Here is a 14,839-nt window from a genome sequence, read left to right as displayed (position 1 = left end):
TCCCCTCAACTTACATACATTCTTCTTGCTCCTGGATTTTTAAAAATGAGGAAACTGAGATTGAGAAGAATAACTCTCCCATGTTTACTGACTAGGTTGCAGACAATAACCATAACAGCCGACAATTACATACCTCCTATGTGTCAAGCACTCTTTTAAGTGATTTCACATATTAATTCACCTCATCTAATTCTCACAATAATCCTCTGAAGCAGGAAATGTTATTATCTCCATGTTGAAAATGAGGAAAACTGAGCCCTGGGATGTTTGAGGAGCTGCCCAAGCTGGTAAATGGCGAAGATGAGATTTAAACGCAGGCAGCTTAGCTTTGCAGGATTGTGCTCTTAGCCACTGAGCTGAAATCCAATATTAGAACTGTGCATCTTCCACTACATATCATGTCTTCTGAGACTGTAAGCGCCATTACTGCTTGCCATTACTGCATGCTTAACTGCTAAGTAAGCATATCATGACATCTACACACAGATAGCTGGGCCAGCAACTGCTGGATCCTATCGTTTGGTTGATCATGTGTAATAAAAAATAGTTACACTGCAAAAACATTTAGATCTCACTTACTCTTCTGAGCAAAGCACAAATATATGCTTAACTGTAAAACTGATTTAACCATTATTCTGATCAAACCAATTTAATATATAGATACTGTCAGATATCACTGATATCTTCTTGGAATAGGCATTTCCACAGACGATGGTCTACGCAACTGTATTTTCTGTGTCAATCTTGATAATAAGTTTTTCATAAGACATGTTATTTAATAATAATAAAGTAAAATAGCATACACTAAATCTTTCACACATAATATAAAAAACAATTACTTTGATTTCTACACTGAATACTATCAGCGATTCCACAATATCTGAAAGTTTAAAACTAAAACAAAATTTCTAAGAACAAAAATAAGATAAAAGGGCTCATTAATAAAAAGGTTATATTTAAGAATATTATAGCAATTAAAGTTAACAATGGTAAAAGAATCAAAATTTGTTTCGTATACCATTTTCACTTTGATTTACCTTCCGCCTTTTATATTAATTTCAAGTTATCTGTGGAGTTTCCAATTCTCTAGTTATGAAAGATGCACATAAGATGGTGAACTCACAAGCAAAAGCAAAAGAATCAATGGTCATGTTCTCAAATGTTACATGAAGAATTTTGTAACCCCCATGGACTGTAGCCTGCCAGGCTCCTCTGTCTATGGGACAGATGTGACTTAGTAACTAAACAACAACCACAACAACATAGAGCAATACCATCATTCACACATTAAAGAGCTATTAGGGCTAGACAAAGCCAAAAAACTATAATCATAGCATTACCTTTGACCAATTGATCCTCTTCATGGACACCTCAGGTGTATATACTTTTTTCTGCTTCATTCCATATGGCAGATCAAGGAGTATTCCCGGAGGTGGAGGACCTCCTCCGAGGGGAGGTGGTGGAGGAGGGCCCCCAAACAGTGGCGGTGGTGGTGGTATTCCAGGCATCCCAGGTAAAGGAGGTGGAGGAGGGGGACCTACTCCGGGCAGAGGTGGTGGAGGTGGAGGTGGAGGTGGGGATGGCCCAGCACCTGGCAATGGAGGTGGTGGAGGAGGGCCTGGAATTCCTGATGAACTAGGTCCCTGAAATATACAATAAACCAAAGTTTATTTAAATGTTTACAGTACAGCAGAGTAACAAAGAAAACTATCTGTAGACATTTGTGGTTGGGTTATTCAAGATTCATTTAATTTTGACAACATCTAAGGGCTTAAGAGTGGGCTTCCCTGGTGGCTCAGATGGCAAAGAACACGCCTGCCAAAGCAGGTGACCTGGGTTCTATCCCTGGATTGAGAAGATCCCCTGGAGGAGGAAACGGCAACCCACTCCAATATTCTTGCCTGGACAATCTCAATGGACAGAGGAGCCTGGTGGGCTACGTACAGTCCAGAGTCGCCTAGAGTCAGACAAGACGGAGCAGCTAACACACAAGGGCTTAAGAGTACATGAAAAAGACTTGCACAGATTTTTGATAAGCATTATAAACCCTGGAGAATGACTAACTCTGTTAATATACTAAGGCTAGGAAAGGTGGCATACTCAAAGATTTTGTGAAATACTGCTTCAAAATAATTAAAACTTACCTTTTATTATAAATTTATGAAAAGAAGAAGTACTGTGTATGGTCTGAGCCTGCTGGCCCAGCTGCTATGAACTGTCACTATTGTTTAGTCACTCAATCATGTCTGATTCATTGCAACTCCATGGACTATAGCCTACCAGGCTCCTCTTCCCATGGGATTTCCCAGGAAAGAATACTGGAATGGGCTGCCATTTCCTTATCTGGGGTATCTTCCCAATCCAGGGATTGAACCCTCATCTCCTGTATTGGCAGACAGTTTCTTTACCACTGAGGCACCAGAGAAGTTACACTGGTATGAATCTAAGATGATTACTACAAAATAATAGATTTGATTCCTTTGGGCCCAATTAGCTTTACGTGAAGTATCTGTCTCATAGCACTAGTAACTTAGCTGTCGTCTAATAACAAGAATTAACAGAAAGTAACTTCCATATATTGATTTAGAAAAGGAAGAGGAACCAGAGATCAAATTGCCAACATCTGATGGATCATCAAAAAAGGAAGAGAGTTCCAGAAAAACACCTACTTCTGCTTTATTGACTATGCCAAAGCCTTGGACTGTGTGAATTACAACAAACTATGGACAATTCTTATAGATGGGAATTCTTATAGACCACCTGACCTGCCTCCTGAGAAATCTGTATGCAGGTCAAGAAGCAACAGTTAGAACTGGACATGGAACAACAGACTGGTTCCAAATTGGGAAAGGAATATGTATATCAAGGCTGTATATTGGCACAGTGCTTATTCAACTTATATGCAGAGTACATTATGCGAAATGCCAGGCTGGATGAAGCACAAGCTAGAATGAAGATTGCCATGAGAAATATCAATAACCTCAGATATGCAGATGACACCACCCTTATGGCTGAAAGTGAAGAGAAACTAAGGAGCCTCTTGATGAAAGTGAAAAGCAGAGAGAAAAAGTTGGCTTAAAACTCAACATTCAGAAAACTAAGATTAGGGCATCTGGTCCCATCACTTCATATCAAACAGATGAGGAAATGATGGAAACAGTGAGAGACTATTTTTTGGGGCTCCAAATCACTGCAGATGGTGACTGCAGCCATAAAATTAAAAGATGCTTGCTCCTTGGAAGAAAAGCTATGACCAACCTAGACAGCATATTAAAAAGCAGAGACATTACCTTGCCAACAAAAGTCTATCTAGTCAAAGCTATGGTTTTTCCAGTAGTCATTTATGGGATGTGAGAGTTGGACCACAAAGAAAGCTGAGCACCAAAGAATTGATGTTTTTGAACTGTAGTGTTGAGAAGACTCTTGAGAGTCCCTTGGACTGCAAGGAAATCCAATGAGTCCATCCTAAAGGAAATCAGTCCTGAATATTCACTGGAAGGACTGAGGCTGAAGCTAAAACTCCAATACTCTGGCCATTTCATGCGAAGAACTTACTCATTGGAAAAGACCCTGATGCTGGGAAAGATTTTAGGTAGGAGGAGAAAGGGACGACAGAGAATGAGATGGTTGGATGGCATCACAGACTCGATGGACATGAGTTTGAGTAAGCTCCGGGAGTTGGTCATGGACAGGGAATCCTGGCGTGCTGCAGTCCATGGGGTCACAAACAGTTGACCATGACTGAGTAACTGAACTGAACTTCCATTTGCATATTAAATCCAGGTTTATCCATGTTTTTACATCTATTATTTCTTTTCATCCTTATAATAACCCTATAATGTAGGCTGGACATTTTTATCTCACTAACCATTAACTCACTTGTTATACATGAGCAAACTGTAACTGCAAACAGGTTCAATGCCTAATCAAAGGTAGCGTGGCCTGAAATGTGATTAAGATTTACATGTGGTTTTTCTCATATCTAATGCAGTCCTCTTTCCACTACAACAGACTAGCTCCTCATGAATGAGTGTTAGTTTTCTTGAGGGGAATTAACAGATTGCAGTATGAGGAGATTACAACTTGTTCTTCCCACCAGAAAGAAACTTCAAGCTCATTGTCTAATAATGATGCATGACAGCTGATGAAGATCATCCCATTGCACACTATCCACTTTTTTGATAATTAATCTGGACCTGTTTCTTTAAACCATTACTGATCACAATGGTCCACTTTTCAAAATGAATGTAACAGTGAATTTGATAATTGTAAACTTTCCTAAGAAACTCCTCCAAAAAATACAGATCTTCTGCAATCGAGATATGACATTATATTAACTGAATGAAAAGTTTAAAATTATTAACATTTGTTGGTATAGTATTATTCTTATTTGGGGAGAAGTTCTTCTAATCGTTCCTAATATGAATTTCCACCATGGACTACTTAACTGTGCTAACCAAACTTAGAAATATCTTTACATAATGAATAATTGGAAACCTATTTTGAATAATCAATTTTAAAAGACTGGCCCAGCTGCAAGATTATTAAAAATGAACAATCACAGGTAGACAAAAATGTTTCTCCTAATATTTAATGCACATCATCCAAATATTTTATTCATATATATGGTTTTGTGTGTACATTCAGACATACAACTAAAGTGTTCATATACTTAAATGACAATCCTCTCCTGGAATGCAATCCCCTCCTGAGATTAAGAAAAGGGATAGGAATAAAATATGTAAAATTCTTTCAATTTTTTTTTTATGTGGCAAAACTATAGAACAGTCTGACTTTCCAATGTTGATTGAGATATCAAAGAAATTTTGGGAGAAGTTAATATAATCTTTCTGAAAAGTTCAGTAAATTAGAACTGTACCCTACAAGTTTTGTGTATAAATGAATTTGTTGAATAATTTGAATATAAATGTGTATCCTATTTTTTGTATTAATAGACAGCAAAATGAAAGTAATACCTTTATGTAAACATCAAGTTTTGTCTCTATGAGATCATTATGATATGAAACTTGTGTTATTACAAAAATGCTATTACTTTAAAATAGCTTTTTTTTTTACTCAAGTTAACTGTATAGTTAACAAATTTAATTAAGAAAATCTCCAATGCTTCTATAAAATACCATCCAGCCTTAAAAATCAAATCATATGAGCCCTTTTCTTCCCTCCTATGAACAATAAATTAGGAATAGAACAACTAAATGAGACCACAATAGAGAATTAACCATTGGATAAACAAATAAACATTTACTATTTGATACAATGTAAAGTGCACAAGAAAGTTTCTGATAATAAATAAGCAAGTACACGACTAAATGCTAAGGCCCTGTGCTAGGTGTAGTCGGGACTTTGATAATAACAGAAAGTAAACACACTGTCCTCAAGGTGCTTATGCGGATTTGAGTGTTCTACAAAACTCTAAAAGTGAAAGTGTTAGTTGACCACTTGTGCCTGACTCCTTTGTCCAAGGAATTCTCCAGAAAAGAATACTGTAATGGGTAGCAATTCCCTTCTCCTGGGGATCTTACCAACGCAGTGATCAAACCCAAGTCTCCTGCATTGCAGGCAGATTCTTTACCATCTGAGTCAATAGGGAATACCAAAAGTGAAGTTCAAAGAAATTCCCAGACAGAGTTTTGGGTGACGCTTTTCAAAGGCTGTCACACTGAGCTGTTCTTAAATGGCAATGTTTCACTGACAAGAAGCAAGGGAGGGCATTTCTGAGACTGAATAACTGAAGCCAGCATTTCTCAACTAAGTTCCATGAACACTATTTTGCAGGAGATGTTAATAGGTGTTCTAACATAAAGGGTTCCTTGGCTAAAGAATTTGGGAAACTGTAGGAAAAAGAGACAGACTTCTTCAATGTAAGCCATCTCAGACCCTTAAATATGCTAATGAGAAAATTCAGTCTCGAAGAAGAACATTTCAAGTGTACCAAATTTACTGGACTATGGAATGCTTTCCTCCTGAAAAACCTATTAGCATTTCTGTAACTAATGCTGGGAAATGCTGGCAGAAGGAAATGTGTGGAGAGGGTAAATTCTAAATATGAAGGGAGGAGAAGAGGTGACTTAGCTGCAAGAAATCATGGAGTTAACGGAACAAAGATGAGGCTGCAAAGGGGAGATAACAGGGAGTCAAGGATAGAAGAGCTTCAAATTTCTAGTAAGGAGATTTTTTTCTTTAATCCTGAATGCAACAGGCAACCATTGAACATGTGAAAGCCTGGAGTGACAATAATTAGGGAAGTGTTTTAAGAAGATTAAAGACCATAGGCAGGGCAGAAAGTTAGGAGATACTGTAATATTCCAGGAAGGACAGAATGAAGAGCAGCCCTCAGGAGTTCTGGGTTTTGATGCAAAGGAAAAAAAAAGAGAAAGAACTGACATAAAACCGTGACCAGCTTAATCTGTCTGGAGGCAAATCAAAGGCCAAGACAACTCTGGTTTCATAATCAAAAAAACTGGTGGTAAATTTTAAATAAATAAGAATGGAGACCAAGCCGGTTTGAGGAAAGAGAAGTGGAGTGAAATCTATTAGTCGTGTCTGACTCTTTGAGACCCCATGGATGGGACCACAAATAATGGGATGGATTTCAACATGCAACAGGACCTACCTATGGGTAATGTGGAGTACACTGGTGACTTCTGAAGTCAGTTTTAAATAGACTGACAGAAACAGAGCTGGTCAATCAACAAACATCAACTATGCTTAAAACTAATTTTATATTTCTTAATATTCATTTAAAAACTATGTTGTGCTGAAATTACTTAATCAGCTCTATAATTTAGACACCATAGTTAAGATTTTAAGTGTATTTGGGGGCTTTTCTCATAGGGAATATAGGGGGAAATATAAAGTTTATAGATTTTGAAATTATGGTAGTCAAGATTTAAAGAGATCTCAAAAAGCTTTGGGCATAATTAAAATTAATGAACATTTCCACATTCCTTTTGAAAGAAAATAGTAAGCATTCAACTTTTCAAATCATTATGAAAATTTCATCTCAAAAAGAGTCTTGCTTGTGTAATATATTCCGTTAAAAATATTCAGGGCAACTTATGCAACAAATGCCTTATTTTTATCCAAACACTAAAATGATTTATTGTCCTAGAAACTAAAATCTGTAGTTATTTCAATTAAAATGGGAAACTGCCAAAAAGTCTGCTTCTGGTTACATTTTTCCTCCCATCGAACAAGATAATTTTCTACCATCGAACTCACTGTGACATGACACAAAATCTGTATCTTGTCTCATTACCTGGGTTCGAAGTTGCTGGATTTCTTTTTCAAGTTCTTTGATTTTTTCTTCTCTTTTTTGAAGCTCAGCTTGAGCTTCCTGTCGAGCTGTGAATTCTTCATCGAACTGCAATGATCATCACCATAAATGCACACTTAGTAATGCAGTTTTGAGAAAACTTTCAATAACATTATGTATTAAATAAGTGGAGTGGCATTTGCTTCTTAAATTTCCTAGGTCACTCAGAAAATCAGAGCTCTTGATTATTTTTATGGCAATTAAGCACCTCTGTGGGGATAGGGTGCTAGTAGAGGAGAAATATGTCCCCAACACAACGTAAATAAACCCATCTTAACTTCTGAAAAAACAAATATAAAACAAAACTTTAAATGCTGGACTAAGAAGGCTCTCTTCATATATAGCAGACATTTTTGTTGTTTTGTTACTGAATGTTAAGTTTTAGAATTGTGTGGTTTTTTTTGTTCCATCCCATACTTTTAAGTGCATTTAATTCAAAAATGAAACCTAAAAATTAGGCATCAAGCAGTCCAACTCCTTAAAAATATGTTTAATCCTGAAAAGAGATAGCACTTCTAGAATGCTCACATGCATGTATATTAATACAATATAGGCTATTTGCATTACAGTCTTAATTGTAGTAAAAGAAATTCAAAAAGCGATTCCCCACAAAATCTGACAGTAGAATGATATACGCCCTAACAGCATTGTCATTCAGACGGTTAGCCAAAACACTTGCATAGAATGTTACAATAGGGCAAATGAGAGGTTCAGTTACAGAGTGGTAAACCAAAGGGACCATCAGATGGTGACTATCCGCTTACTGCAGGCTGCGCAGCCCTTAACTAGGTCAGATCTCTGACCCTAATAAGCCTACATACTATAAGTGAATAGCGCTCATATCCAGCTATAGAACGCCTGCCTTTTATTGCATTGTCACCATCACTTCAAGTCATTTAGCAGTCGATACATTACTAATATGTTATTTATGTTTTTAAAAATGATATATCTTACTACTGAGAACTCTCTTTAGAGTTTGTGGAACAATTAAAAAAGTGTGCCCACTATTAATAAATATTCCTCCTCATAGTAGATTTGACCTTTGGAAATTATAAAATGCTATTCAGATCCAGTCTGAAGAAACAGCAAATTGGATAATAGTATTTGGGTCAAACCTGCCTAACTACTTACTTCTTTTATTCATCTCTATTTGAATCCCAGGAAAATGTCCCACAGAGGTTGGTCCAGATGATTTCTAATCTCTTTACATTTCAAACCTATCCCAGATCCTTCAGTGTCAGCAAATGACCTTATTTCCTAGGTCACTGAGAAGATGGAGCCTTTCCAACTGCATTAGTCTCCCTGTTAAGATTGATCTGAATCTATACTACCAGACTCCTTGCCAGACTTATCTGTGTGCTTCTCAACCATGCTGTCCACACAAGCACACTGCATACAATTTTGCTCTACAAATGGTTTATTAGTACACTTAAGGAGAGGCACACAATGTTTCTGCTTATAAGTTAAAATGATCTTTATCTGTAAACCCATTGAGTAGGAATAGGAGAAGCCTGAGTTATGTGAGCTGGAAGACTTCTTGCTGCTGCTGCTGCTGTTGCTAAGTCGCTTCAGTCGTGTCCGACTCTGTGCGACCCCATAGACGGCAGCCCACCAGGCTCCGCCGTCCCTGGGATTCTTCAGGCAAGAACACTGGAGTGGGTTGCCATGTCCTTCTCCAATGCATGAAAGTGAAAAGTGAAAGTGAAGTCACTCAGTCGTGTCCGACTCTTAGCGACCCCATGGACTGCAGCCTACCAGGCTCCTCCATCCATGGGATTTTCCAGGCAAGAGTACTGGAATGGGGTGCCATTGCCTTCTCTGTGGAAGACTTCTTATGAGTCCACTAACCTTATTTTCTCCTTTTAATGATGAAGCAAATAAGATCCAAGGATAGTAAATGGCTTACTTAAAGTCACAGCTAATCAGCGAAAATGCTGAAATCAGATCTTATAACTACTGCTTCTCATTCTAGCTGTTCCCCCCGCCTTTTTTTAATATTTTGTACTGCCTCTTCAAATCACCCTGAACAAGAGAAGGCATGCAGACAAGAACTGGGAAACCATACAAGTTTTCATTCCAAATTTTGGTGAGGAGAATGAAGCATCAAACACTGAAATGTCTTTATTATTTCAGGACTCCTTTTCCAATAATAGATGCTTACAGAAATTTTCACCAGATAGATCATCACAACTTGCTTTTAAAATCCATTCTAGTAACTAAAAAAGCAAAGTCATTTCCTCAGATGCCCTGAAGTAATTTCACTAATAGTCTATAGTTTCTAGAGTAATAGCAAAAGCGATTATCTAATCTCCAAGGTAAGTCATAACTTTGAAGAGTCAGCAATATGTAAGCACTTTATCTTGCCGTCATAAGGCTAAGAACTGGAGAGCTTTTAGACTTGGGCTTCAATCCTTTTCCTGCCATCAGGAGCAGAGAAATACTGTATTAATGCTTTGTAGGGTCTAGAACCATAAAATGCAACTTTTGGTAGAACCTTATAAAATTGTAGCTAAGTTTTCAGGAAACAAGGGATATCTGAGATCTAAATTAAATTCAGATATTCATAATGCTGACATTCACCTAAGGCATTACACAAAGAGGAACCTCAAATGCCACCAAGCCTACATACATGAAGTAGCAGCAGCATTTCATAAATGATAATTATAAAATTCACAGATAAGTCTAAGCAGAAAGAGATAGAGAGAAAGAAAATACCACATCATTTTGTTGCTACCAATAGCACTGACTTAAAGAACATGACAGATAAGATTAGCTAAACACCTTGCAGTTCTCCAAGGAACTATTGTTAAGTGAGACCCGCAGGAAAGCAATGGCAAAATGTGTTTTTGGTTGACTATTTCTAACTATATGCTTCTAGCAACCTAATTTTATTTCATTTATCACTTTACTAGGATATGATTCGTGTTTTTCTTCCTTCTGGATTAAAGGTGATGAGCAGGGAATGGTAGCAACATTATCTTATCAGGAAAGAAATCAGTATTCTGTGGTTGTGTCTGACTTTAAAAACATGAAGGACCATGTAACTGAAATAACATGTATAAGGCCTCGCAGAAGGAAACAAGGTGGAATACGTATTGTGATTAACGTATACATTTAATAATTAAGGCCAATATTTTATAAGCCTTACCTTCTTTGAAAATTCTGCGGCTTTTTGTTCACTTTCTTCAACTTTTGCCTTATTCACACAAGAATCTATTAAGATTGACCAAAAATGATTAGAAATTATTTAACTGGACCACTAGGCAAATGACGGCTGCCAGCCTATAATTCTACTACGGAGACTATCATTATTATGTCAACTGATGTTACAGGGCAACTGACTTATACTACACATAAAACATAGACTACCAGATGTTCTTTCTTTTGTATACTACCTGAATTCAATGGTAGTATTGTTGAGGCACAAAACCAAGCATCCAAGAATATATTAGACACAATCATCATCATTTAAATGTATTCCATTATTTACCAACTTTATCTATCACAGAACTCATTACAAATATTTTGTAGCTTACTGTGGGTAGAGAAGTGCCAAAGAACTCTGGTTAAGATTACTAAGGCTCAAAATGACTCCAAATAAGACTAGAAGGAGAGGTACAACATGCAAAGATTTCACTTGAACAACTTTGAATCAGGGGCAGAATACATTATGTAAATAAGAAAACAAACATCAAACTTCTCAGGTCTAATCAAACACTCCAGAATGTAAGTAATTGAAGAATCCTCTTCGGGAAGCATTCTCACTATTATATATTAGTCTATTATATATACCAATACCCAACCATGTTATACCTATTTATTTACCTAAAAGAAATGAAAGCATATGTCTATACCCAGACTTGTATGTGAATGTTCATAGCAGCTTTATTTATAATAGCCAAAACCTACAAAGAAAGCAAATGTCCACTAACAATAAATGTATAAACAGACTGTGGTATATCCATATACTGAAATAGCATTCAGTTATAAAATTGAATGATACATGGAATACCACAACACAAATGAATCTCAAAATAATTATGCTGAATGAAAAAAAGCCAAAACAGACAGCACATGCTATATGCTTCCTTTTACATAAAATTTTAGAAAGTGAAACTACTCTATACTGAAAGAAGGCAGATCAGTGATTATCTCAAGATGTGGAGAGGTGGGGAGGCATGGGAAGAAAGACTACAAATGGGAACACAGAAATTCTAGGAGGTGATAGAGGTGCTTATAATCTTAACTGTGATGATTTTAAATGTACACACAAGCATCACAATTTATCAAATTTTACACTTTAAATATAAGCTTTTTTCATATGTCAAGAATACCATTAATAAAGTTTTTTCTTCTTTGTAAATAAACAATGTGTGGCTGGAGCAAGGCAACCAAAGAACAAACTGGGAAATGGTTAGATCAAAGAGGGGTCAGATCTGTGTTGTGCCGGCAATGATTGGTAATGAATTTGATTAAAATTTCAATGGGAAGACATTGAAGAAATTTAGGCCAGGATATGATCTGATTTATAAAAAAAGATACTAGACTTACAGACTTGTGAAATCAGAAGAGACTCTATCCTCCTCAAGTTCAGGTGAGCTTACAATAGAGATCCATAGATTTCCTAGAAGTTCTTGAAGCACCTGTTAATGTGTGTGTGTGTGTGTGTGAGTGTGTGTGTGTTCTAATGAAAGTTTCACAGCCTTTATTAGCTACTCAAGACCTCTGAGCATAAAATATTAAGAGCTACACATATACTTGAGTAATCTGAATTTAGAGCTGAGGTAACTGAAGCCTAGAAAAGTTGTATGAGGTCATAATGGGTTTTTAATACTGACTATGTTCTCTCAACTTATCCTTTCATGTTTTCTCACCTCACTGCTCTTGATAAAGGGGGCACATTCCTAAGTACCTGGCACACAGTATACAAAACAAATATCTACTTTGGCTAACAAAATCAACATTTAATGTGTATGTGCCAACTATGGTCCGCAATAGATAAGCCAATTTAAACATTTGGAAATAGTCCCTTATAACTCTCAACAAATATGAAATAAACCACTGAGTTTATTAAGCTCAGGGGAAAAGATGCAGTGATGCCAGCATTCACATTAATTGTAGGCGCAAGCTACACTGGCACAAGCTTTCTGAAAAGCATTTAGCCTTTCAAAGTTCATACCCTCACTTAGAGGAATCAATCCTAAGGAAATATGGAGAATAAGTCAAATATTTATATTAAGAATGTTCACAGCCAATTCATTTATAATTCTAAATACCTGAAAACAATCTGTATGTATAATAAGGACTAGTCAAGACAATTATGATATTCTACTAAATGGAATATTATATAGACATACAAAGTCAGATTTTGAAAGGTTAATACTGAAACATTCTAATAATATAATGCTCCATGAAAAATTATCATATAGAACAGAAATGGATGGAGGGAGAAAGAGCAAGAGCTAGACAGAGATGGAGATGAAGATGGAGATAAGATGTACTGAGCTGAAAAGTAACGCTGAAATGTACTGAGCTTGAAAAGTATGATTGGTGGTTTATTTTATCAATTACATAAGTCTCTAGACTGCCTCTAATAAGTGAGCATGAGTTTTACAATCAAGATAAGAATTATATGTGATAAATAATAAGGAATTCATCTGAATATTATTATCTGTGAGTCTTCCTGTGGTATGGAGTGAAGGATAGCATACAATGAGCATTCCACAGCTGTTGTTTTCTATCTTTAAAGACAAATGAGTTCATGCTTGAATCTTAGCAATAGTGATTTTGATTAGGTATAAATAAAACAGCTTAACTATAAAGTCATATGTTATAGTATATTTCATAAGAGAGGCTGCCCATTGTCCTTCAGTGATTATTCCAGAAAGGGTAGCTGATTACCATCTCGGATGATATAAGGTCATTTCCTCAGCAATCCAAGTAGATGAACACGATCATCTCAAACTCTTTCCCAGATCTAAGGTCTATGAAAATATAAACTGATCTACTTTCATAGAATTAAAACGGATACATGTATACATATGGCTGAGTCTCTTTGCTATTCGCCCGAAACTATCACAACATTGTTAATTGGCTATATCCCAATACAAAATAAAAAGTGGGTTTTTTTTAAGAAAAAAGGTTTTAAGTTACTAAATTAGCCTGTATTTCTTTTTTCTAGGACCTGACCACTAACATGGCATTATTAATTGGACCCTACTGTATACATGATTTACACAGAGCCACAAAGGTATCAGCATAAACTTAACGGATTTGAGTCATGTTTCTAAAAAGCAAGGCACTGACCCCTAATATAATGTCTGTTGGTGCAGCACTTATTTTAAACTCGATTCAAGAGTGTTGAAACTTAACAAACAGATTAGGATTTCCAATCACATAGACAGAACTCTCATGATCATCCTAATTATTAGAGCAAATGAGTACCCATGGATACAATGACCTGCCATATTACAAGAGGAAGTTTAGTGAGAGAGCTACACTTGAAAAGTGTCTATTATAACCACAAGCTAAAGACATTGAGGATTATGTTACATACCTATCAGATGAGCCAAATCAATGTCTAATCTTTGTCTATACTTGAAATCTGGATCCATTCCACTGCAGTGCAGCACTATCTGTGAAACACACTCCTCAATTATTTTGTAATACTGCGGCCTGCAAAAGAGAGGAAGTGTTCTTGAATACCTTTTCTACCCAGACAGATCTATTTTAAGAAATGATTCTGCATGATAAAGAAAACTAAGTGATTTTCTAAAAGGTTAAAAACTCTTTCTAGCCATTACTCTCTCTCAATAAAAACATGCCTAAGCTTAAAGGTAGGCTGGACATTACAATGCAAAACCCACTGTGATATAACCAACTGTTAATACCTTGACTTAATACTCTAGCCTGCAGGGATTCATGCTTGTGTTCAAAAATACGTATCAACCTTATCTACTTACTTAAGCTATTATTCCTAAAGTTAATCAAAACAAATGACTTTTTTTAGTCCTACATCTGCCAGAAAAGAAATGGTTCTAGGCATCTCCAAGTTCTCAATTTCAATAAGGGATGAGTATCTTGGCATTACATGGCAAACGATGTCTTGCATTTACTAGCACATTGTTACTCAAGATAGCTATAACAGCTCTTACAAAACTGGACTGGGCCCCTTATGTTACAGACTATACCAAAGAGCTATTTATACACATATTTTAAAAGATTTATTTTATAGAAGCATACACAGTAAATATGCATGGCTACAGCTTCAATTTTTTCAAAGTGTCAAAGGTTCTAAAACATTACCTAATTCTGTAATCTATCAAGGTAATTATGGCCTTAAAAATGACCACTTACATACTTCAAAAAATTTTTAAAAGTATATTTTGCATTAAAATTTGGGAAAATTTTAGCATTTATCAGCAGCTAATAAATTCAGAGAAAAATCAGAAGGAAATACCACCATGGACAAATTATAACATAAACATCCTTAACATTCGAGTG

At 36.2% G+C, this 14,839-nt stretch overlaps 1 protein-coding gene across 1 annotated transcript in view; it reads right to left on the bottom strand.

Moving 5' to 3' along the window:
- DIAPH2 (diaphanous related formin 2) overlaps positions 1-14,839 on the bottom strand; it is a 791,835-nt gene that overhangs the window by 474,369 nt on the left and 302,627 nt on the right. The window contains exons 14-18 of the mRNA XM_052663405.1: positions 13,893-14,011; positions 10,485-10,549; positions 7,280-7,384; positions 5,458-5,466; positions 1,341-1,643 (exon numbers count right to left, since the gene is read on the bottom strand). Coding sequence (XP_052519365.1) covers positions 1,341-1,643; positions 5,458-5,466; positions 7,280-7,384; positions 10,485-10,549; positions 13,893-14,011 — 601 coding nt within the window. The remainder of the gene's footprint in view (positions 1-1,340; positions 1,644-5,457; positions 5,467-7,279; positions 7,385-10,484; positions 10,550-13,892; positions 14,012-14,839) is intronic.

This window comes from Budorcas taxicolor, chromosome X (genome assembly GCF_023091745.1).
Source record: "Budorcas taxicolor isolate Tak-1 chromosome X, Takin1.1, whole genome shotgun sequence".
NCBI lineage: Eukaryota > Metazoa > Chordata > Mammalia > Artiodactyla > Bovidae > Budorcas > Budorcas taxicolor.
This window is presented reverse-complemented; position numbering and strand designations above follow the sequence as displayed.